At 39.0% G+C, this 25,673-nt stretch overlaps 1 protein-coding gene across 5 annotated transcripts in view; it reads right to left on the bottom strand.

Moving 5' to 3' along the window:
- PHF8 (PHD finger protein 8) overlaps positions 1 to 25,673 on the bottom strand; it is an 85,316-nt gene that overhangs the window by 38,300 nt on the left and 21,343 nt on the right. For 4 of the 5 annotated variants that reach the window (XM_010970760.3, XM_074359284.1, XM_010970766.3 and 1 more), the window contains 12 exons: positions 21,523 to 21,608; positions 21,037 to 21,145; positions 18,819 to 18,979; positions 18,063 to 18,204; positions 17,178 to 17,364; positions 15,307 to 15,469; positions 8,927 to 9,014; positions 8,452 to 8,558; positions 7,113 to 7,204; positions 4,520 to 4,609; positions 2,340 to 2,642; positions 1,479 to 1,582 (listed from right to left, as the gene is read on the bottom strand). In XM_010970760.3, the coding sequence (XP_010969062.1) occupies positions 1,479 to 1,582; positions 2,340 to 2,642; positions 4,520 to 4,609; positions 7,113 to 7,204; positions 8,452 to 8,558; positions 8,927 to 9,014; positions 15,307 to 15,469; positions 17,178 to 17,364; positions 18,063 to 18,204; positions 18,819 to 18,979; positions 21,037 to 21,145; positions 21,523 to 21,608 (1,632 nt within the window). The remainder of the gene's footprint in view (positions 1 to 1,478; positions 1,583 to 2,339; positions 2,643 to 4,519; positions 4,610 to 7,112; positions 7,205 to 8,451; positions 8,559 to 8,926; positions 9,015 to 15,306; positions 15,470 to 17,177; positions 17,365 to 18,062; positions 18,205 to 18,818; positions 18,980 to 21,036; positions 21,146 to 21,522; positions 21,609 to 25,673) is intronic. The other variant, XM_010970786.3, reaches the window with a different exon arrangement.

The following is a 25,673-nucleotide window of genomic DNA, read 5'->3' as shown; positions in this document are numbered from 1 at the left end:
GTATCCTTGTTGCTTGTGTTCATACACTGTTCAGACTCTGTACTTGGATCTTGACTGCTCCTATCTGGTGTTCTGAGTGTCCAGATGGTAACTTTTACTATCTTCCTCTGCCCCCTACATGTTTCAGGGTTTCTGGTGACCTAGTTAGCTTCTGGCCATACCCACAACCATCATCACTACCACCATCATCATCTTTCACCTCCATCATTGTATTTATAAGAGCTACCATTTTTAAAGCATTTACTATGTGCCAGGACCTGTGATAAGCACTTTACATACATGACCTCATTTAGTCCTCCAACAACCCTAAGGTAAGTTTTATTTATAGAATAGACAAAATGAGGACAGTGAGGGTCAGATTAACTTCTCAAGGTCACCCAGTGAAAACGTGTCATAGCTGAGATTCAAACTCGGGGCTGCCTGATTATTCCTAACCCCATGCTTTCTGTCATGAAGAACTTTCATTTTATTCTTTTAGAAAATTGTTAAAAATTATTTTAAGAAAGTAATATACGCTCACTGTACAAAATTCAAATGCTACTAAAGTGCAAATTTCCTCTCCTGCCTCCCTTATCCTACTTTCCAAAGGTAACTACTGTGACAGGTTTGGTGTGACAAGTATAAAATATGTAACGAATATATTTATTTGTGTGGATGTGTATAAATATCTCTGGAAGGAAATCACTGACATGGGGTGGGGAACTGGGAAACACGGATGGGTGGGAGCAAAATTTTTCACTATGTATTCTTTCACACTTTTTGAATTTTAAACTGCATAAATTAAATTTTAAACCTCTTCAAAAAAGTTAAATTAAAAATAAAGGAAAATCTTTATGTCACTTTTCTATACACACATGTGCATACGTGTCTTTTTAAAAAACTAAAGTGAACTATTTTTATATATTATCTTGTAACCTGATATGTTCACTTAAAATATATTTTGGAAATCTTTCATGTCAATAGATACTAAACTCATTCTTTTTAAGTTACATGGTACTCTAGAGTACCATAATTTATTTGTCCAACCCTTACTGATCAATGTTTCCAATTGCTTATTATAATGATACAGTGAACACTGAACATTTCTCTTTACACACTTGTGCAAATATTTCTGCAAAACAAATACCTAAAAATCTAACTGCAAAAAGTATATGAAAAACGAAAGCTCTTAACCAGTGTGCTATCCTACCTCCTATTCCTGCCAACAGTTTTAATCCGTTGACTTGTTGAAATTTCTACAACTATACAATATTTTTTCTCAGGATTGCCAATTAGTTCCAGACCTCTCCCCAATCCACCCCCATAATTACATAGTTCTCTGTACTAAGCAATGATATCCGATAATACCTGGGTATTTCCCCAAGTACAGTTCCTCCCCAATCCATGCCCCAACCCCAGGTCCCAATTCCATGCCTTATCTTAGTGACATACTGCCACCAACAATCCCAGTATCTCTGTGCTCCTTCTCCCAACCTCACCTGCCATTGGACATCAACAGGGCCAGCGGGCCCTCGTTCCCATCAAGGTCCAAGTCTGGAGAGTCATCATCTGAGTCATTCAAGCAGGTACCAGTGATGTTGAACTGCAGAAGGAGGAGGCTCAGTTGTCAACTGTCTGGGACTCTCATGTGAATCAGGATGGCCAGTTCCCTCCGGTTTCACTGGCTGAGTTTACTGTTAAAACCACCTGAACCAAGGCCTTCTGCTACGCTGTCCCCCACCCCCAACCCAAACGATCGCAGGAGCAGGAGGTTGAGAATGTTAAGACTGGCTCAGGGGATATCTATCAATCTTATAAAATACGTTTCCTTAAAAGAAGGGGAAGCATGTTCACATGCCCATGGAGGGCACCACAATCTTGAAGCAAGGTAGAGCCCTGGAGGAGGGCTTTTTTCAAAAACCTGTTCAAGACTCCAACCTGACACTCATATACCATGTTCTCAAATGTAATTCCCATGCCAGCATTTCAATATTCAGCTCATATTTTCTGAGAAGAGCTCCTGACCATCACCCCTACCCAGATAGAATCATCCCCTCCCGTGTCTCGGGGTCCCCCACACACCCTTGATTGTGGCATCCACAACACTTCATTGCATTCATTTGTTTTTATGCCTATCTTTCTCACTAGCCTGTCAGCCTCTTGAAGGTTATGTCCACAGCACCTATCACAGTGCCCAGCATAGACAAGGTCTCAATAAATGCCTATTAAATGAGTGGGACTGGTAGCCAAACACCAGGGGCCCTAAGGGAGGTGGGAAGACAAGATAGCCTGTCTTTTTGATACCCTGCTCTTCCAAGGGACCCAAAAGGGTTGGGCTGAACCCATGGGCCAGCACCCACCTTTGCTTTCTGGGAAGAGCCTGTCTTCAGTGCCTGATGATTGTATGTATCCATGAGATTATAGCTCAATTGGCCAGCAGGCCCCAAGGCTGAACTCTCCTTGCCCTTTCGCTCTGCCTTCTTGAAGAGTTCCTTGGGCTTCAGGCCTTTCTTCTTTGAACCACTTTTGGAGGGCAGTGACAGCCTGGACATGGATACTGAAGTGGAATGGGCTGGCCTGGTTAAAGGAATGGAGCCGGCTGGGAAGATCCTCTGCAGCCCAAAGATATTGCTCGTCTTCCCAACGTTCTGTTGGAAGATATCCTACAAGAGTGTTAGTACACGATGGGGTTAGAGCTTACTCAAGGGTTCTCTCTACACTAAGAGCAGAGGTCTATTCATGGCACTGGTGGTACTGCCATGAAGGGGCTTACAGATGCTCCACAGATGCACACCCTAGTTTTTGCACAATAAGTCATCAGGAATTTACTGGGTGGCATTTCTTTACCCAGCCATTGACGAGTAAGGAGAAGACGAGCGGAGGAAAAGCCCAGCGCCACTGTCAAAACTGGAGAGAAAAGACGCCAAGAACAGCTGACATGAGACAGAAAATAACTGAGTACTAAACTGTGTGGTTCCAACTCTAAGAACAGCAGGATTTTAGACAAGGAGAGAGGTTCTAGTCCCAATTCTGCTACTAGCTAGCTCTGTGACCAAGGGTCAGTTATCTAACAACTCTGGGGCTCTGTTGGCTCAGCTGTAAAATTAAAGGATTAGACTGGAAAGATGGTTTTCAAAGATGCTCTGTGGCTCCTCTGAGCTTCTTGGGAGGAGCCCTGGGGACTGGAAGTAGGTGGAAGGCAAACAAGAGAAACAAGTGATGCTCTAAGCCTCCCACCTTCATCTTATTCATAGCAGTTAGGCTTTGATTGGTTGTACATATTGAGCTTCTATGTAAGATCTCATTTGAAAAAAAAGGAATTCATTGCTTCAAAACATTTGAAAGCCAATGGAACAGATATGATCCACCTCTAAGTCCTCTTCCAATCAGTCCAAACTTCTGTGTATACAAAACTGGTTTAAGTGGGGAAGAGTCAGAGAAAAGGTAGGCCTTTTAACTAAACCCTGAAGGATTCCAACAGATGGGAGTGGAGGAAAATGAGGTAGGAGGTGGGCAATGTAAGCTATGGTGTAGGCAGTGAAACATGCTGCAAGCAGTGAGGCTAGAAGCCCAACTTCCTAGTAGCTCACTCTGACCACCCTTCAGCATAGATTTAGTGCCTATATCCTGGGCACTAAATGTAACCTTACAGCTTCTGAGCTAAAGGAAAGTTGAAACTTCCCCAAGTTCAATTCTCCTCTGGTGCCTCTGCTACTTCACCAGCCCACACTGAGTTCTCTCTGCTGCAAAGTCTATTAATAACAATGGCTCACATTTATTGAGTACTTACTCTGCCAGGCACTGTGCGAGGGGCTCTATATACATTAGCTCTTAATCCTGACAAAACTGTAAAAAGGTGGTGTTATCCTCACTTTACACATAAGGATATGAGGCTCTGAAAGGCTTGCAAGTGACAGAGCAGGAAACAGAACCCACGTTTCTCTGAATCTCTTACCACTACACCTTACTGCCTCGTGGTATATGCCACCTGTTGAAACATGGCTTTGTAATCATCTTCAACCCGGGAGAACTGTCATTTTGTAGAATGCAGAGACTGAGTCAAAATATTAATAACAACAACTACTACTATGAACTCCACCACCCACAACCACCAAGACCCACCATCAGAATTTACTGAGGACCTATGTGTGCCAAGCACTATACTTCATGTTCAACCTGTATTACCTTATTTAATCTTCTTAACAACCCCTGAGTAGTTATTAACTATCCCCACTTTAGAGATGAGGAAACTGAGGCTCAGACAGGTTAACTTTGCCCAGGGTCTTCTACTAGACCATGAATTCTCTGTGGGCAGGCACTGTATTATTTATGTATCCTAAGGGCCTAGCCCAACGTGTGGCCCACTTGCGAGGCCCATAATAAGTATATGAATGAATGAATAAATGAATCAATGAGTAGGGTCCTTGGGTAGAGTTTTCCCAACCTTCCCCCTAAGCTCTCATGCCAACTGCAAAAGCCTGACCTGCCATTTGAAACTTGAGCCCTCCCCAAACACCTCCCCGGCTCCCATGCTTCTTACTTCCACCAGGCGGATCTCCCTAGCCAGATCTTTAATGAGCTGTACGGTCCGTACTGTCTCCGGGATCTCATCCTCATGATCTGGCAGAGCCTGTCAAACAAAAGGCATGAGGAACAAATCCACATAAATGAATGTCTGATTTTCAACAAACTTACCAAGGCAATGCAATGGAGAAAGGATAGTCTCTTTAACAAATGGTACTGGACTGATTAGATATCCAAATGCAAAAAAAGAACTTCATTCCATATCTTGCACCAGATACACAGACAAACTCAAAATGGATCATAGGCCTAAATGTCAAATCTAAAACTCTAAATCCTTTAGATGGAAACAGATAAGAAAATCTTTATGACCTCGGGCTAGGCAAAATTTCTTTGGACATAAAAAGCATGAATCATAAAAGAAAAAACTGATAAATTAGACTTATTAAAAAATAAAAACTTTTCTTGGAAAAACACTGTTAAGACAAACCACTAATTGGTAGGAAATATTTGCAAAACATGTATCTGATAAAGGATAGTGTCAAAAGAGTGTGAGGAACTTAGCTGTGGGCTTGAGCCACGCCCCTCAGAAAGTCAAGAACCTCAGGGAGTTGCCTAGGGACAACCCAGCCTCTCCACTTGTGACGAGAGAACTCAGTGCTGAACAGCTACAGGTCCACAGCTAGTTCGCTTACAGCTAGCTTAAGAGTAACCTATTGGTTGTCTCCCTTTTAATTTATTTGCAATCTTATTTACATGTTTATGCAGATAGACCTCTCAAGCTTTTCCTTTGTGATTTCTTCTACCAGTCTGGACTTCACTTCTGTATCCAGAGGACTGATAAAAGTTCCTCAGCATTTCCTCCTTGCTTTCAATGGTTTGATTCTTTTAACTCTTTTAATCTATCTGGAATTTATTTTGGTGGCTGAACAGGAGTGGGGGCTGAGAATCCACATGACCTAGTTGGATAACCTTAAAGGCTCCTCCCAGCCCAGGGGCTCTGGAAAGGTGAAGAAGCAAGTGCATCTCATGGCAGTCATCTGCACCTCACAAAAAACTTCTTCCATGAGTGTGGGTTCCTCAGTTCTGTGTCGTACTCTCCTCCAGCTCCCTTCGGCCATGCTGTTTGGGGCCATCCTTTGGTTCCTGGGGCCATCCTGGTCTGGGACATGAGTGCTTAGGACCTACCCCTCTCCCTCCCTTTCGGTGTTCCTGGGACAGTCACTCTGAAGTTCACTTCATGGGGGGTCGGGTGGGGAAGCAGGGTCAGAGATGAAACCCAAGGTAGCCACAACTGAGGGGTGTGGAAAAATAGAATCAAAGGCTAAGGTCCAGGTGTAGGTGAGCCCAGGGAGCAAGAGAAGGCCCAAAACATGAAGTCCAAGGATGTCTGAGGGGAAGACTGGCAACAGGAAATGGGGAAATTGTGCAAATGGCGCTGGAAAGTCTCCTCAGGCTACTATATGCAGGGGAAGGAGTCTATAAAGAGTATTAGAGGCATAAAAGAATATATTGACATTTCTTCTCTCTTTGCACTTCTGAAAACTGGCTTTTTAAATAAATTCAACCTTTTGAGTAGGTATTTATTCACATAGTTCAAAAAATCAAACAATATAAAAAGATATATATTGAAAAGCCTCAATATATATCTGTCCCTGCCATCAGCACCCCCAGCCTACCCCAACAGGTAACCACTTTTATTAGTTTCTTCTGCATCCCTCCAGATTGTGTCTTCAGGCAAATACTCAGCACACACAAATACACTTCTTGTTTTTCCCCTTTTTTACACATAAGGTAGCACATTATATACACAGTTCTACACCTTTATATGACAAATTCTGCAGATCTTTCCAAATCAGTACATAGAGAGCTCTCTTAATCTCTTTCATAACTGTTTAGCATTAAATTGGATAGATGGATACTGGTATATTCCTAAAAAGCCATTTTGGCGGTATGCATCAAGAGTCCTACATTTTTTCATATACTTTGATCTAGTGATTGCTCTTCTAGGAACTGATCCTGAAGAAACAATCAAGAGATGAGGGACAAAGACTGATGCAAAAAGATATTTACTGCATGATTTTCTACAACTACTCCCCAAATAAGTAAATTAAAAGGAAGTGACAATAAACAAGTATTAAGGTAACAACAGTACATATCTGCAAAAGAATATCATGTAACTATTTAATGTTTGTGAAGAACTTTGGTGACACAGGAAAATTAAGATAAGCCAACCAATTCAGATACAAAATTGTATGTACAGGGTGATAGCAATCATGTCTTAAAAATGCATAATTAAAAAAAAAAACAAGAGAAAATATACCCAAATGTTAATGTTAATTCCCTCTGAGTGTTAAATTTACAGGCAAAGTTTTTCCTTCTTTAACACTCTTCTGTATTTTTCAAACTCTCTACAGTAACCATGTATTACTTTTTATAATGAGAAAAAAAGTTAAAAAACATAATCCAAGGAGTCCTAGCCCAGTCCTCCACTCTAATCACAGGAGTCCATAAACCTCCCCCGTCTCTTCTACCTCCCCAAAGGATCTGCCCAAAGCCATTCCCTACGGGGAGTAGACCTCTAAAGTAGATAGATAAATAAGTATATTTACTTCTTTCCTTGTCCAGGCTCTAAAGGCCAAATTCAGGGCTTTGCCACCATGGACGAGGTAGGAAGCAGGGTGTCTCCTGTTTTCTCGCAAACCTAGAGGGGGAAAGAGGAAGGCAGTGTGTCAAAGAAGCCATGCAAGGAATTGAAGGATTTGTTATTTTTTTCAAGCGACCAGAGAAAATGCTCAAGGTTCTAAGCACAACTCCAGATCTCAGTTCTTACAATAGTGTTCATTTCATGAGTACCTTGCATTTGACACCTACTATCTTGTTTAATCCTATACCCAACCCCGTAAGCCAGATTTCATTATCTTCGTTTTATCGTTCAGGAAACTGAGACTCAGTGAGGCAAAGAGACTTAACCAAGAGACACATGTGGTAAGTGCCAAAGCCAGGACTGAAACCATGTCTGTATGAATCTGAGGCCTGTGCTCCTTCTACACTACTCTGCCTTTTGGGTTTCAAAATGTGAACACTCATGGAGGACCATGATTACCACCTACACAGATCTGAAGAACCATTAATGCCTTGTTCTGAGTTACTCCAGGAGGAGGTTATAACAAACAGCCAGATTTAGGCTCAATAAAGAATTTTCTTCTGAACTGAGCTGTTCAGAACAGATAATAAGTAGTTAGTCATCCAGCCTCTGAATGAACATGTAAGTGACAGTCTGCCTAGGTGGCAGAATAAGGGTTTGAGCTATTGTGTAAGAGACTCATTGGCCTCTGAAGTTCTTTGTTACTCTTGAGATACTGATTCCTCTCCGGCCAAGTCACCTTGAAGAATCTCAGGTCTGGGTAAGGGAGCCACTCTATTTGAGTAGATAAGGAAAGAGGAAACCCAGAAGGTTGGCTTCCACCTGTGTTGATACCCAGGAACCAACACAATGATGCCAGGATGGCCAGGACTCAGCCTTGTCCTCATGGGAAGCATATCCAAGGAACCCTGACACTATCCAGATTGAGTTTCTTGTTTTAATTGGCAGGAAACAGGAATAATTGCACTGTAATCCAATTTTCTCAGCCATCTTTGCTAAATAAAAAAGTTAAAATCCAGGCTCTACCCTCCTACATCATGCTTAGTTAAAAAAAAGCCAATTTCAAAAGATCACATACTGTATGGCTCCATTTTTATAGCATTCTTGAAATGACAAAATTATAGAGATGGAAAACAGATCAGTGGTTTCCTGAAGTTATGGATAGTGTAGGGGGAAAAAGTGGGTGAGACTACAGAGGGGTGACACTACAGAGATCTTTATGGTGATGGAATAGTACTGTATCTTGATGGAAGTGATGGTTATGTACACAGGGCAAAAGGGACAGTTGGTAAAGGGCTCTGTACCTCGAAAGATGTCCAGGATGTGCTTTCCCACATACCAACAGATCGTCTCAAAGTTGGGGAACTTGAAGAGGTCTGCTGTGCTCAACCGCTTCTCAATCTCATAGGCTCTGGAGGAAGTAGGCACAACAATGACAATGATAATAAGGATTCTGTTTCCTGAGCACCTACTACGTATCAGGTATTGTTCTGAATGCTTTGTATTCATTATCTCTACTCCTCACAACTATCCTGTAAGACCCTACTTTATGCGTTAGGAAATTTGAGCTCAAAGGTTATGCAACTTGACCAAATTCACATAACTACTAAGTGAGGAAGAGGTATTGATCCTCTGGCTGTACATCATACAGAACTAGTACCCATTCCTTTCTGATCATCTCGCCTCCTTCTATGCTGCACTCCTTACTACAGGGGAGAACTCAAGGACTCTAGCAGATGGGAATGGCCAACTCGGGATCAGCACAGCTTCAGGACTCACTTGAGCTGCATTTCAATGTTAAGGCTGTGTAAGAAGTTCCCTCCAAAGGCAAGGCAGTCCACGGGGGTCAGCACAGCATGGATCCATCCTGCAGTGTAACAAGGCAAAATCATAGCTGGCAGAGGGCCTTTCTTTCTTTGGGCATCTCCACTGCCCACTCATCTCAAACATAACTCCTTAGAGCAGTCAGCCTGGTAGTAACTCAGAACATTCTAGGTTCCTCCACTCTCCCAACATCCATTCTGGCCAAGTCTGCCATTATTATAACCATGAACTGGACCAACCTATGGGGTTAATAGACTCCTTCTCCTTCTACTTCACTCCTCTCCACATCAAAATCTCTTTGCCTCCCCCATCCTCACTCTTATCTCTAAGAAGGGTACGACCTCCTTGCCATGACTACTCCTTCTAACTCTGCCTTAGGTAAAGCAGAACTTTTGTGTTAGACAAACCTGGGTTCCAATTCTATCATTTTCTAGCTAAATATATACTTCACAGGTTGGTTGTAAAGCATGTACCTAGTTGAACCTCAGTTATTTTCCCTGCCCTTGACCCTACACTGCCTTCTGGGTTCTTCTGATTTTTCTTCTTAAATCTCTCTCATATTCGTCTCCCCTTCTCCACCCATGCATCCTACCAATGGCTTGGTTCAGACCCCTCATTATCGCTCACCTAGGCTACTTGCTACAGCCTCTGAACTGGTTCCTCTTTACCAGTGGTTCTCAAGATGTGATCCAGGGAAGTTTGGGGCTCCCTGAGACTCTTTCAGAGTATGCGAAGTTTAAATTACGTCCATGACAATGCTATGTTATTTGTCTTTTTTACCCATATTCTCTCACAGGTCTACACTGGAGTTTTTCAAAGGATACATGATATAATATCACAACATGCAGAAGCAGATTTGAGGACTTAGTCATTTTCTATTAATCCAAACATTACAAGGATTTGCAGAAATGTAAACATCACTCTTTTCACTAACTTTTTTTTTGGTTTGAAAATAGTTACTTTTCATAAAAATTGTTACTTATGTTAACATGTAATGGGTTCATTCTTGTTATTTCTCAATAAACTAATAAATATTTTAAAATTCTGTTTTGATTTATAATATGGTAAGTAATGATAAATATAAACCACATAAATAAAAGCTCTTCTGGGTCCTCAATAACATTTAAGAATATAAAGAGGTCCTGAGTCCAAAGTGTTTGCAAACACCACTCTACACCAATCTTGACCTCTGAAGTCTGTCCTCCACATCCCAACCCTAACTGATATATCTGAAAAACAAATCTGCCCATGTCATCCCCTACTCGAAACTTCAATGAAGTGCACATCCACAATACATTTCTGTATACTCATACAATGGAATACTAGAAAGCAAGTAAAATAAATGGACAATAGCTACATGCATCAACATGGATCTCACAATCATCAGGTTCAGAGAAAAAAGTTGAGAAAAATACATCTAATACAATTCCATTTATGTAACATTCAAAAACATGTAAAACAATACTATATACTGCTTAGTAAGGCATATCTATGTAATAAAGGGATAAATGCATGAGACTAATGTCATCAACTTCAGGACAACACCTAGCTCTGAGGGCAGAATGGGAATGTAATTAAGGAGAGGTATACTGAAGGCTTCAATTATATTTGTAATATACTTTAGTTGAATTAGGAACATACAGGTAGGTGTTCATTATTTTATTCTTTGCATCATTTGCTACATCTGAAATATTTCATAAATTACATAAACACACAAATAAACCTTCAATGGTTCCCAGTGAGTGAGTTCAGCCTGCTAACCTTTTCAGCTTCATTTGTTCCCAGCCCCTTGATCTTTAGGCTTCAGTATCCATAAACTGCTTCACCTGCCTTTGCTTTGCTTATGCCTTTCCCCATATCTGAGGGGGTCTTTCCTGCCTCCTTTCCTTGGTCAGTCCCTACTTACCCTTGAGGTGTCACTCTTCCGAGAAGATTTTCACAAACCTCTGGCTAGAATAAATGCTCTTCTCTACTTTGGCTATTAGAGCATTATACTGAAAAGGCCTATCGATTTTTTTAACTCTAGCACCTAACCCAAACCTGAGGCAGACAGGAGACACAAAATGCTTTTAGAACTAAGTAGATTGCACTCAGTTTGTGGGAATTTCTACCAAGTTGTAAATCAATCCAACTCAAATCTCTGGTAGGCACATTCAATTCACCAAACAGTTACCAAGTACCCAGTGTAGAAAAGACATTATATGAAACCCAGCAAAGAAATAAAAACAGGTGAATAAATACCTGGGAATAGAAACCTATAAAAGAAAAAAGCAGATGCATATGGGAAGAGAGGGTAGGGGAAAAACTTGCCTCATCATATATTAAACATTCTATAAAAGCAATGTAATCAATTCAATATGATATCGATATATGCATAGACAAACAGATCTGATCAACAGAAAAGAAAATCCAGAATTATACAATATAATGTTAGACAAAGATGTTAGAATTATATGACATGAATTTTAAAGGAATCATCATAAAAATGCTTCAATGAACAATTACAAACATGCTTCAAACAAAAAAAGGAATAGAAAGAAAAGCTATAAACAGAAACAAATGGAAATTTTAGAACTGAAAACTACTACATCTGAAATAAATAATGAAACAATAGACTCAACAGAAGAATGGAGACAATGAAGAAAAGAATCAGAGAATCGGAAATCAGAACAATAGAAAGCACCCAAAATGCACAAGAGAGAGGAAACAGACTAAGAGAAAAATAAACTCAGGAACCTGTGGGACTACAGTAAAATATGTTACATTTATATAATCAGAGACCCAGAAGAAAAGTTAGTGTAGGGGTGAAAAAGTAGTTGAAGAAATAACAGCTAAAAATCTCATGAATATGGCAAAAGACATAAACCTACATGTTCAAGAAGCTCAGTGAACACACACAGTATAAAACCCAAAGAAACCCACATCAACACATTATAGTCAAATTGCTGAAAAACTAAACAACAACATCAACAAAAAACATTGAACGTAGCCAGAAATGACACATACAGGGAAAAAACTATTTGAAGGATAGCCAAAATCTCAACAGAAACCATGGAGACCAGAAGGAAGCAGCACAACATTCTTCAAGTGCTGAAAGAAAATAACTATCAACCCAGAATTCAATATTCAGCAAAAATATCCTTCAGGAGTGAAAGGGAAATTATGACATTTACAGGTGAGAGAAAACTAAGAGAATCTGTTGCCAGCTGACCTACCCTGAAACTCTAAACAGAGAGGAAATAAGAGAAGGAATCTTGGAACACCAGGAAGGAAGAAAGAACAACAAAGGAGTAAAAATACAGGTAAATACAATAGGCTTTCCTTCTCTTGGGTATTCTAACTTATGTTTGACAGTTGATACAAAAATTAAAACAACTACGTGATGTGGATCTCAGTGTATGCAGAGGAAATATTTAAGACAAATATATTATAAATGGTAAGGGTAAAGAGGCATGAACAAAGGTTAAGGTTTCAACCCTTTCCTCAAACTGGTAAAATGTCAATTAAAATGTCAATACCAGTAGACTGTGGTAAGATATATATATATAAATAAAACTAGAGCAAACACTAAAAAAAATCTATGTAAAACCTGAAGCTAAAAATTCATATGGAAATTCAATAATCTTGAAGAAAAACAAAGTTAGAAAGCTGATGCTTCCTGATTTCAAAACTTATTACAAGTGTACAATAGTTGAGACAGTGTGATACTGTCATAAAGACAGACCTATAGACTAATGGAATAGAATTCAAAGTTCAGAAATAAATCAATTCATCTGTGGTCAACTGATTGATTTTTGACAAAAGTGTCAAGACAATTTTAATGGGGAAAGAACAGACTTTTCAAATGGTTCTGTGACAACTGGACATCCATATGCAAAAGAATGAAACTGGACCCTTATATCACATCATATAAAAAATAACTTGAAATGAATGAAAGATATAAATATAAACACTAAAAGTAAAACTCTTAGAAGAAAACATAGGTGTTAATCTTCACAACCTTGAATTGGGCAATTAGATATGACTCCAAAAGGACAAGCAAACAAAGGAAACAGTAGATAAACTGGACTTTTGTGCTTCATAAAACACCATCAAGAAAGCGAAAAGAGAACCCCCAGAATGAGAGAAAGCATTTGCAAATCATGTATCTAATAAAAGTCTAACCCAAAACACATAAGGAATTCTTACAATTCAACAATAAAAAGACAAAGTATCTAACTAAAGAATGGGCAAAAGTTTTGAATAGACATTTCTTCAAAAAAGGATATATAAACATCCAATAAGCACATGGAAAGATGTTCAACATCAATAGACATTAAAGAAACACATATTAAAATCTCAATAAAATACCACTTCACACTCAATAGGATGGCTATAATCATAAAGACAGACAAGAACAAGTGTTGAGGAGGATATGGAAAAACTGAGACCCTCATAAATCACTAGTGGGAATGTAAAATACATCTGCTTTAGAAAAGAGGAATTTCAAAATTCCTCAAGAAGTTAAACACAGAGTTACCATATGACTCCGCAAATCCTTTCCTAGGTAGATATACCCAGAAGAACTGAAAACACATGTTAAACACAATAATTTGTACATGAATGTTTGCAGCAGCACTATTCATACTAGCCATAAAGTGAAAGTAGCCCAAATGCCTATAAAATGAATAGATAACAAAATGTAGTATAGCTATACAATGGAATATTATTCAGCCATTTAAAGAATGAAGTATGATAAATGCTGTAACATGGATGAACCTTGAAAATATTTGGCTGGGGGAAAGAAGCCAGACATAAAAGACCACATGTTGCATGATTCTATTTCCATGAAATATTCAGAACAGGTAAATTCATATAAAGAAGAGTAAAAAAAAATGGTTGACGGGGCTGGGGGGAAGAAGTAATGGGGAATGACTAATACTAATGACTGTATTAATGACTGTACTAATAGGTACAGGGGTTTCTTTCTGAAGTGATGAAAACTTTGCGGTATTAGATAGTGTTGATGGTTGCACAACTTCATGAATATTTTTTTAAAAAACTGAACTGCACCCTTTAACGCAGTAATTTTTATGGTATGTGCATTATATCTCACTTTTCTAAAAAGCACACTTAACTAAATGAAAATACAACATATGAAAATAATTAACATGGCGAAATCAGTACAGAGGGGGAAATTTATAGCACTAAATGTTTACGTTAGAAAAGAGGAAAAGTCTGAAATCAATCATCTAAACTCCTGTCTGAAGATTGGAAAAAGGAGAGCAAAATAAACCCAAAGCAAGTATAAGAAAGGAAAAACAAAGGTAAAAGCAGAAATCAATGAAATTGAAAACAGAAAGGCAACAGAGAAAATCAATGAAACAAAAAGTAGTTCTTTAAAAAGTTCAATAAAATTGACAAACCTCCATCAAGACTGACACAGAATAAAAGAGAAGGCACAAATAACTAATATCAGGAATGAAACAGAGGATATCACTAGAGACTTGAAAGATATCAAAAGAATAATAAGGGAATACTATGAACAACACTACACACATAAATTTGACAACTTAGATAAAATGGACCAATTGCTCTAAAAGCACAAACTTTCACAACTCATCCAATACGAAATAGATAATTTAAATAGCCTAATAAAGTTTAATGAAATTGAATGTTAATCAAAAGCTTCCCCAAAAGGAAATCTCCAAGTCCAAGTGACTGCAGTAGAGAATTCCACCAAACATTTTGAGAAAAAATTAACAACATTCTAAAATCAAGGAGTTAAGAAATTTGAAAATCAAGAAAAATCTAAATAAATGGAGAGACATATTGTGTTCTTGGAAGACTCAATATACTGTAGATTTCAACTTTCCCCAAATTGAGACGGCTAGGGGGACTTTCAAAACACACACTCAGATCCCACCTCAGGCCTACAAATTCGTAATTCTAGGGGTGAAGCCTAGGCATGCATTGTTTCGGGGGAAAAAAAACTACCCCCACCTGGGTCATTTTGATTTATAGCCTACAATGCTAGTCTCTCAGTCACTATCCTACAGTCATGCAGTTGAGAGTCTTGCTCTCTATCTGTCCACCAAGTTGACATCAGTCCAGTGCAAAAGAGTCCATCAAACACCTCCTGGACCTCCCTACCTGCAGCCTCCCCAAGCAACCACGCTGCCTGCTGGCCAATCTGTGAATTTTCTTGAGGTCCAGTTCTGAGGCTTTAGACAATATGAGAGGGATATCCCACATAAACAGATCAATACATTATGGGAAGGAGTTGGTTCTGGTGCCACAAGCTCTCTTCCTCTTCCCACCCTCCTCAAACCCTCCCAGAGGGGCCCAGGGAAGACCTGTAGGAATGAAAAGTGTCTGTCCTTGCTTCACGGAACACTTGTAGCACTTGTCCACCTGGTCCCCAAAGAACATCTCATTCTGGTTAGAGGAGCTGCTCCAGCACTCAAAGAGAGTCAGGTTGGCATTTGTTGGGCGGATCAGGTAGAAGATCTTCTCACCCTGAAAAAAAAAGTCCTTTTGCACTCTGCACTTTTAAGTTTCTATAAGATTGACAAAAACAATTTGGAAAGGGCACTTGAAACAAAATTGTCAACTTAAGACAAATGTATATCATGTATTTTAGATGCAATGCCAAATGAAAAATGGCCTCTACAGATGAGCAGATCAATACTACTAGCCCTAAGAGAATTTAAGGCCACATTACTAATGAGAAGAAAATTGAATTTGCCTTTAAATGTCATTTACAGGGAGTTCCTTCTCACACCTGCAATCAAAGCTAATAAAAGTTTAAAAGTTCAGTAATCGCCCAAGGACTTCTGAAAGATTATATGTTAGGTGATTATCTGTTGGAAGAACATTTTATTTCCTAATTACGTTTTGCATGGATAATCACCAGATAGATAATTTGGCAGAAAAGAAAAAAATACCCACTAGCACAAAAATATCCCCAACTCACAGCTTGATTAGTTTAACCAGTATTTCATGATAATAAATTTCAATGTAGAAAAGCAACAACACTAGAAATTATCTACTGTACAACTGGAAAAATTTGTATCAGATCTGTAGATTAGACAATAGTATTATATCAGTATTTCCTGATTTTGATAAACTATATTGTGGTGATATAATACCCTTATTTTTAAGAAATACATAATGAATTATCGTGAGATAAAGGGACACTATGCGTACTTCAATAAAAAAATAAGTAAATAAAAGGAACAACATGGCTGCAACTATTCTCAAATGTTTCAGAAAAAATATATAAATAAAATTATGTTATTATGTTTGCCTCAGAGAAAGAGAGAATATAATAAAATGGTAACACATAGGGAATCTGAGTGAAGGGCACACAGGAATTCTTCCTATTGTTTTTGCAATTTTTCTATAAAAAGAATAATTATTTAAAAATTAAAAAGTTAAATTTAATATTTACATAACACTTTCATTTACACACTCCAATTTCTTCATGATAAACCAATGAAAACAACTAGTTCAGGATCTGTAATCTTTCAGACAAGAGCTATCTCCAAGTTTTCTGCTCTTTCCTTGGCATTTCTGATAAGAAAACTAAATAGCATGAATAATGGTAGAAAACAATAAAACTTACTTAAGAAATTTGTTTTCCAGACCTCAAAAATCCTTTATAATCACTGACAATCAATATGCTAATTACAAAATTGTTAACAACCACTAGAAGGGAAACTATAGGAAGGGTGACATTAAAAAAAACCTCATATACACTCTATCTTGATGGCGGTGGCAGTTATATGACTATTTATACAATTGTCAAAACTCATCAAACTATACACTTTAAATATAGCAATTTTATGGTATACAAGTTATACTTCAATAAACTTGGGGGGAAGAAGGAGAAGTTTCTCACATTACCAGGAATTTCTGCAGTAAGTATGGACATTTCCATACATAGCAGTAGAAGTACAAATTGGTTCAATTAAGGCAACAGTCAGAGAAAACCTTAGGCATCTGCATAATTAAAAAAAATGTTAAGCATCAAAATTGTAACGTAGAGACAGTTTAGATGGCATATCCACTAAGTACCCAACCCTGATAGAGAAGTTATGTGGAAATGTCACCCAAATAGAGTCTGGAAGGCATGTAAGCCTTAGCAGCCTGTTTTATGCTGCTACCTGAAACAAACAGGGAAGCCCAAGGCCGGGCTGTCTCCAGAAGCCATATCCATTCCTACCTTGAGCACATGGTACCAGACCGAGGTGCCGCCAAAGTCAATGTGAAAGTCTGTATAGCTATCCCGCACACTCATGAGGCAGTACTTCTGCACGTTGGGCCTCTCAAAGATACACTCCTCCGGCCACAAGTTCTCCACCCATGAGAGCTTCCGAACAATCTTAGGTGTCTCGACAAGGTTAGAAAGCCTAACAAGGAAGGGGTGGAGAGCAGATGTTGGCTGGTAGGGAACTGAAGGTTGAAGCCTGAATAAAATGCCCCCCCTATCCCAGTGAGAATCAGGTAAGACAAAGAAGTTCTCTCCACAGAATCTTCAAAGGCACACAAGATACTTATTTTTTTAAGTCTGGTCAGCATCTTCATTCCACTCAGCTCAGAAGTCCCAAGTCCCAGCTCCACAGCCTTCCCCAAAGGTGACCATTTCCGCCACTAAATGCTCATACTCCCCACATCTGGGCCCACTCACTTGGCACTTGATGTATAACAATACTGCACTGTCCCCATCTCATAGTGTCTTCTTTATGAGGAACAATTAGAGAAACCTCTCAGAGCTCAGTTCCAGGTAAAGACCTATCCTGGGAGTTAAACAGTGACCATGCCACACTCTAAACACCAGCAAAAGGTTTAAGAAAGTTGTCCTAGGTCTTGAAGGAGACAAAAATTAATTAAAATACCTACTGTATAATCTATCCAATGCTAGAAACTGTAGAGGAGAAATATGATTTGGTTGTTATGTCAACAGCCACCCTAGAAAGTATAAACCAGCTCCAAATCCCAAAGGAAGAAACCTCTAGGAGAACAGGAAAGGAAGACTAATATATATACTCAGTATATCACAAGTTCTAGGCATTCTGTGAGGCTTTTTACTTACCCCTGCCCTTCCTACCTGGTATCAGAGAATTCCAAACTAATGACATTGAGGACTTTCTCCCTCTTCCCGCTATAATAATATTTCACAAAATCACCGAGCTTCATCTTGCAGTCGGCCTGGCGGGTCACATCAATCACATCAATCTCTTTGTCAGAACCTGGAATAAAGAGATGGGTTCCACAACAAGTGGCCTCAGGGACCGGGAAGACTCTCTTGTCCTCTAACCAGTCCCTAGAATGACCTTACACTTAAAACTTCTCTCCTCAGACACTGTATTTGTATGTGCACGTATGGGAGGTAGGGGGCAGGTATTCCTCACACTCTCCTTAGACTACATGCCAGGTCCAGATCTGCTAGGGCAACAGAACTGCCAGACACACAGTCTCACTCACAGTATAATCCACCTGCCCTGGGCCCTGCTTCCTCACTTCTCTTCCTTTCCCCCAAAACTCATACCCAGAACACAACTGGCACATGAGGGCAAAAGTCAAAGGCTTTCTCATCTTAATAGAGGACAGAGAGACCATTACAATCCCTGGAATTCCCCAGGTAAACAATGGGGCTTGCCCTGGGGTTTTGTGGTCTATTTAGAGGAGATGGAAGAGAACACCAAGATTTTGGTTCTAGCTTTGTCTAAGGATGACTCCGGGCAAGGCATTTCACCTCAGATTCCCAAAATGGCTAGAAAGGAAATGCAAAAGGTAGACTGGAGGGGAAGGGTCGCAAGTTTTGATAGGGGTGAACAATGTTAAGAGGGTCTGTGGTGCTTACCAACATAGTGTTCCACATCCCTCACAGTGAATGATGGTGAGGGCAGCGTCATCCCCAATCCATCCTTCTTCAAGACTAGGATGGGCACACTGAAGCTATTCTCTTCCAGGAATTCCACGGTCAGCTGACTTCCAGTGGGCTTCAAAATCACTTCATCTGAGCTGTGGGCCAAATGAGAGAAAGCCTGAACCCTAGAGGCCCTGCTACTGAAGGCCTCACTGGATGCCGCCACTCATCCAAGAGGTGGGGTCTTCCTAAGGAGACCTAATGTGGGCTGGCAACTAATGAATGGCATAAACTTCACATGCCAGAGAAGAAATGACCTATTTAAGGCAAAAAGCCAGGTCACCAGCACAGATGGGAAGCTAAATCCAGGATATCCTGTCAATAAGGTGCTCTTCTCTAGATGAGAGAAGAAGAAATCAGTCAACACCCTGCCCAGGAAGAAAAGACGTATCTGACAAGTTCAGCTGATTTACTCTAACCCAGAGCAGCATCACCCCATTTTAAACACTGGCAAACAAAGAGAAAAGACTGATTAAAAAAAATAAAAACAATTTTTACTACCACTGTCTTGACACACATACTTCCTTAACTAGAAAACAAGAGTTTTTGGGTTTTTTTAAATCATGCTGGAGAAAAGATAGGCTATTTGACAAGTTGTATTGGGACAAACATCTGGAAAAAATATTAAGATCAATGTCTATCTCACTCTATACATAATTCTAGATGGAACAAAGATTAAATTGGAAAAAATAAAGCCAAAGTTTAAAAAAATCATGGGAGAGACAAGGCCCAGTAACCATTAAAAATAGTATTAAGTAAATTTAACTACAGAAAAATTAAAATTTTCTACATGGAAAGCTATTATAAATCAGTAAGAAATAGGCAGTAATCCAACAGAAAAACTGTCAAACAACATAAGCAGGCAGTTAGTTAACAGAGAAAAATAAAGATGACTTATAAATGTACAAAAATATACATGCTTCCTTCATAACTAAAGAAATGTAAGTGGAAATGATGAAATCTCATTTTTTACCTTATCAGAAAGGCAAAAAAGTTTGGTAATAAACAGTTTCAGCCGTATTTAGGGAAATAGGCACCCTAATACATTGTCTAGTGGGAGTATGAGATAGGACAGCCACTTTAGAAACAATCTAGCAATATTTATAAACAATTTTAAAGCACATACTCTTTGACTTTTCACTTTTTTTTTTTGATAATTTCACTTTCAAGTAGTAAATCTACACATACGCAAAAACTTATGTATGAAGACTTTTTTTTCAATGGCAAAATACTAGAATCAGTTTAAATAGAGGATTGGTTAAATAAATCATATATCCATACAGTGGAATACTAAACACCTATAAAAAATAATGAAGAATATCTGTATGTGCTGTTATGGATTGATCTCTAAGATATATAATTGAGTTTTTTTAAAAAGCAAAATGCAGAAAAATATAGTGTTTCTGCTTGTGTTTTTTAATAAAAGAAGAGGAACACACACACACAGATACATGTTTTTGTTTAAGCAAAAACTATTTCTGAAAGAATGCACAAGAAATTGGTTGGCTTTGGAGAGAGGACCTGAAGGGTTTAGGGTAGAAAGCAGATTCACAGCCTATAAATAAAAAAAACAAAAATAATTATTAAGTTGAAGAAACACTTTAATCCTAAATAACACTTCAATTCCAGGAAAGCTGAAAATGGTCAAAAAAATTAAAAACTATGCAAAAGAGAATACTGTATTAATTTCTCTAACTTACTCTTTTGCTCAATTCAAGTAACTTATTTTTAATAAACATCTTAATTTTTTAAAGGAAAAAAAATTTTCTTGATTGTAAAAGAAACACATGACCACTCAATTTTTTTTTAGAGTTTCCTCTTCTCTACAATGAGAGAATTAAACTTTCTGATCTTTAAGACTCCTCCTATAGCATTCTCTCTTGGCATGTATCATCTCCGGACTTAGGCAAAAACTGCCCACTACTAAGAATTTTTTCAAGTGGACCTTAGCATACTCTGTACATCAAATTAAACTCTGACAATGTTTCTCAGAAACCGACTAAAACAGAAGATCCCTCCCCAGAGAGAACACACAGAGCCCTGCAGACACCCCCAAATGAGGGAGGCACCTAGTGGGGCAGCAGGAAAGAGAGATGGGTCCCAGCTTCCCCGAGCCCTGGCATTCACTGGCCTTTGGAGTTGGGGTCCTCACCTGTCAAAGGTCCTACTCCGGAGCTCTCGAATGAATGTTGGGCTTCCAGTCTTCACTGGCTTCCCCTTGTGTGTATCATGGCCTTTTGAAGATACACGGCGTTTTTTCACTAAGCCAGAAAAAAATGAGACTGCGAGTCAGAATGGCCATGCGCTATGGTTCCAAGAGCAAAGGCCTCTGTTAGATCCAATCTAACAACCCCTTGGAGCATCTGGAGTCAAGAAGGCCCTCACAGACTCAGGAAAATTCCTGGGGAGGATAGGTGCTTTCTCTGGGGAATTCCTAAGGAAGGGAGGGAGGTGAAGCTCTGCATTTCTGCCCCCTCAGTGGAGCAGCTGCTGGCCGGCAGGGCCTACACAGGCTTCTGCTATTTCCTAAGGGAGACAAATTTGAAGCACTCAGACAAAGACAACCTCCCTTCCAAGCTTCCTTTGCTTTGTCTCCCCTCTGGACCACCTTCTCTTAAAAACCTCAAGATCTACTTACTGATGGAGGGTCCATGTAAGACCTCACAATTAGGGCAGTGGTAGAGGTCAATATCAGCAGCCTTCTCCTCTTCAACACCAACACAACTAGAAAAGAGAAAACCAGCCAAGGTTTATGGAAATTTTTTCATAAGGTCCAGTATACATGTGCTGTCCAGTACACATAGCTATTTACATTTAAATTAATTCAAAATAAGTAAAATTTTAAAAGCAGTTCCTCCATGACACTAGCTACATTTCAAGTGCTCAGTAGCCACATGTGGCTAGAGGTTACCATACTGGGCAGATAATCTAACTTTTTCATCAATGCAAAAAAGTTCTACTGGATCTCACTGGTCTAAAATAATTATGACAGAACTAAAAATGTACAGATAGTAAAGCTTCATTAAGACTCAGAAAGGTCAAAGCTGGAAGAGACTCTAGAGTAATGCTGTCCAGCAGAAATATGTGAGCTGAATATGTAATTTTAAATGTCCTAAAAACCACATTAAAAAGGCAAAAAGAAACAAGTGAAACTAATTTTAGTAATATTTTATTTAACCAGTACATCTAAACTATTATTTCAACATATAATCAAAAACTTAAGCAGCAACATGGATGTTCCTGGAGAATGTCATTCTAAGTGAAGTAAGCCAGAAAGAGAAAGACAAATACCATATGAGATCGCTCATATGTGGAATCTAAAAGAACATAAATACAAAATAGAAACAGACTCATAGAATACAAACTTGTGGTTGCCAGTGGGGAGTGGGGTGGGAAGGGACAGACTGGGAGTTCAAAATTTGTAGATACTGACAGGCATATGTAGAACAGATAAACAAGATTATACTGTATAGCACAGGGAAATATATACAAGATCTTGTGGTAGCTCACAGAGAAAATAAAATGTGACAAAGAATATATGTATGTTCATGTATAACTGAAAAATTGTGCTCTACACTGGAATTTGACACAACATTGAAAAATGACTATAACTCAAAAAAATGTTTAAAAAATTTAAACTTTACTGAGCTATTTACTTTGTTGAATGAGAAGAGTATTTTATAGTCAACAGTGGTTCCCTCTGAGTAAAGGATTACAGCACATTATACTCTTCTCTTCCTTATCTGTATTTTCTAATTTTCTACATGAACATGTGCTACTAATGTCATATTGTAATGTCTGAAAAAGATTTATTTAATTTTGAAAATTTGAGTTTGCATGTATGTGAGGTGATAATCTCACAAAATTTAAACACTTCCTCACTGAAGATGTCATCAACAGCCCTCCAAGTAACCTCTGGCTAAGATACAACTACTAAAACCTTTGCTTAGCCGCACACAGCAGGTAGCATAAAAATTAGACAGACCTCCAACTGTTTTGGCTAAGTCCATGCTCTCAAACTGACTTCCTGGTATTAGGACCACAACTACCTTCCTGACTGCTAATCCTTGCTTGTAAACCCGTTGCAATAAATTGGGGACATTACCATCAACTTGGTAAGGATTTTTACGGACTCAGATAATGTGTATAAAGTGCCTAGCACAGTGAGCAGAATCTGGTGCATAGTCAGTAAGTGATAGCTCATATTATTTTTTCACCCTTTAACGGCCTAAACCTTCTTTAAATATATCCCCTGATCTTGTACTATTAACTTGCTTCCCTGGACTACATGCTTTTGGTCTCACACCTCTGTTACCCTTGGATACTGCTGAAAAAGTAACCCCTCCAGTCATCTCCCTCTCCTGAACTTTCATCCCATATAGCTATGTGCTTTCTCCATCCCAAACCTCCACTGCTCATCAACTTTCCCAACTTTTCTGTTGTACCTCCAGCAACCCCATTCCTTGGTAAACAAACCCCTCTGCATTCACGTCCCCTTCAACCAACCCCTTCACCTTTCTAGCTTAACTGAATACAGTTTCTCCTACAGGAAAACCACTTTCTCTATACCACCACCAATCAATCCTTTTGTAACATAAAAATTAAGGATTAGAAATTTTATGGATTGGAAATTTTAAAAACCCTGGTCCTTTACCAAAGAAAGTCTAAGAAGCATTGTGTTAGAACCCTGTCAGGTAGAAGCTGTACATTCTTCCAGACCCTTATAACTGAGGGCTGGGCTGAGCGTTGATGTCCCTCTCACTTTCCAGTGAGACTTTGAGATCATCTCTCTGCTAACTTTGTGTAAGATCTACTCCTCTGAGTTTCCTATCATCCAGTCATACCTCTTCTCACTCCTCTTCAGTGTCAGCTACTCAGCTCCCCAACATATCCCCTTCACTCACTGAAGAACCTGCCCATAGATTCCTCTCCATCCCAAGTCCTGCCAACCTCCCATGTGACATTAGTATGGCTATAGAGGCCTAACATCCCAGCCTCTTAGCTCACTGACCTCCTCATCTTCAGAGACTGCTGCCTCCACTCCCAAATGAAGATACCAGCTCTAATGGCCATCCCCTAGACCCTGTCAACATTTGCAATTGTTCCACTTCTGAATTATGAAATGCAGACATCACACCCTCTGATCACAAGTACACCCATCTAGCTCTCATTCATTACACCTGTTCTTTGCCCTCAAACTCCCTTGATCCTACTTTGCACCTGTTCACAACTACTGTTGACTTCACCCTTCTTCCCTATCTAATTCATAGATTCCAGCATTCCTCACTTCATTCTCTTAGATATCCTCAACTCACTTTGCAAATCGCAACCCTGGCTCATTCCAACTACATAACACTGGACCAGTGGACACGGCTAGAGAAAAATCACCCACTGGATTGGTGCCACAATAAATTCACACCATCCAAAATATCTGAGTCACAGAATAACCAACACAACATTTAAGAAAAAGATCAAAGTTGGAAGACTGATGTTACCTAACCTGAAGACTTACTATAAAGCTACAGTAATCAGGACAGTGTGGTATTGATGAAAGAACAGACAAAAAGACCAAGAGAACAGAACAGAGAGCCCAGAAATAGATCAACATAAATAGTCAACTGATTTTTGACAAAGGAGCAAAGGTAATATAATGGAGCAAACATAGTCTTTTCACCAACGGTGCTGGAACAACTGGACATGCAAACAAATGAAATTAGACACAGACCTTAAACCCTTCACAAAAAACAGAACTCAAAATGGATCATAGACCTAAATGTAAAATGCAAAACTATAAAACTCCTAGAAGATAACACAGGAGAAAATCTAGATAACCTGGGGTTTGGCAATGACTTTTTTTAAAAATGCAACACCAAAGGCATAATCCATGAAAAATGAGAATTTATAAGCTGGACTTCTTTAAAATTAAAAATCTGCTCTGTGAAACATTGTCAAGAGAATGAAAAGACATGCCAAAGATTGGGAGTAAATATTTGCGAACAACGTATAAAGGATTAGCATCCAAAATATATAAAGAACTCTTAACATTCAACAATAAGAAAATGAACCTAATTAAAAATGGGCAAAAATTCTGAACAGACACCTTACCAAAGAAAGTATACAAATGGTAAATAAGTACATGAAAAGGTGCTCCACATCATATGTCATTAGGACAGTGCAAACGGAAACAAGAAGATATCATTATACACCTATCAGAATAACCAAAATCTAGAACACTGACAACACCAAACGCTGGTGAGGAGGTGGAGCAACAGGAACTCCCATTCTCTGCAGGTGGGAATACAAAATGGTACAGCTACTTTGGAATACAGTTTGTCAGTTTCTTACAAAACTAAACACACTCTTACCATACCATCTGGCAACTGCAGTCGTTGGCACTTACTCAAAGTAACTGAAAACTATGTCGACCCAAACTCCTGCACACAGATGTTTATAGCAACTTTATTCATAATTGCCAAAATTTGGAAGTAACCAAGATGTCCTTCAGTAGGTGAACAGATAAACCTGTGGTACATCCAGACAATGGAATATTACTTGGTGCTAAAAAGAAATGAGCTAGTAAGCCATGAAGATATGGAAGAAGCTTAAGTGAAGGAAGCTGATCCAGCTACATATTATGATTCCAACTATATGACATTCTGGAAAAGGCAAAACTATGGGGACAGGAAAAAGATGAGTGATTCCCAAGGGTTAAGGGGGAAAGAGAGATGAATAGGCAGAGCTCGGAGGATTTTTAGAGCAGTAAAACTATTCTCTGTATTATTAAAAAGA

This window comes from Camelus bactrianus, chromosome X, assembly GCF_048773025.1.
Source record: "Camelus bactrianus isolate YW-2024 breed Bactrian camel chromosome X, ASM4877302v1, whole genome shotgun sequence".
NCBI lineage: Eukaryota > Metazoa > Chordata > Mammalia > Artiodactyla > Camelidae > Camelus > Camelus bactrianus.
Note: the sequence above shows the minus strand (reverse complement) of the source record. Positions and strands in the feature narration are given on the sequence as shown.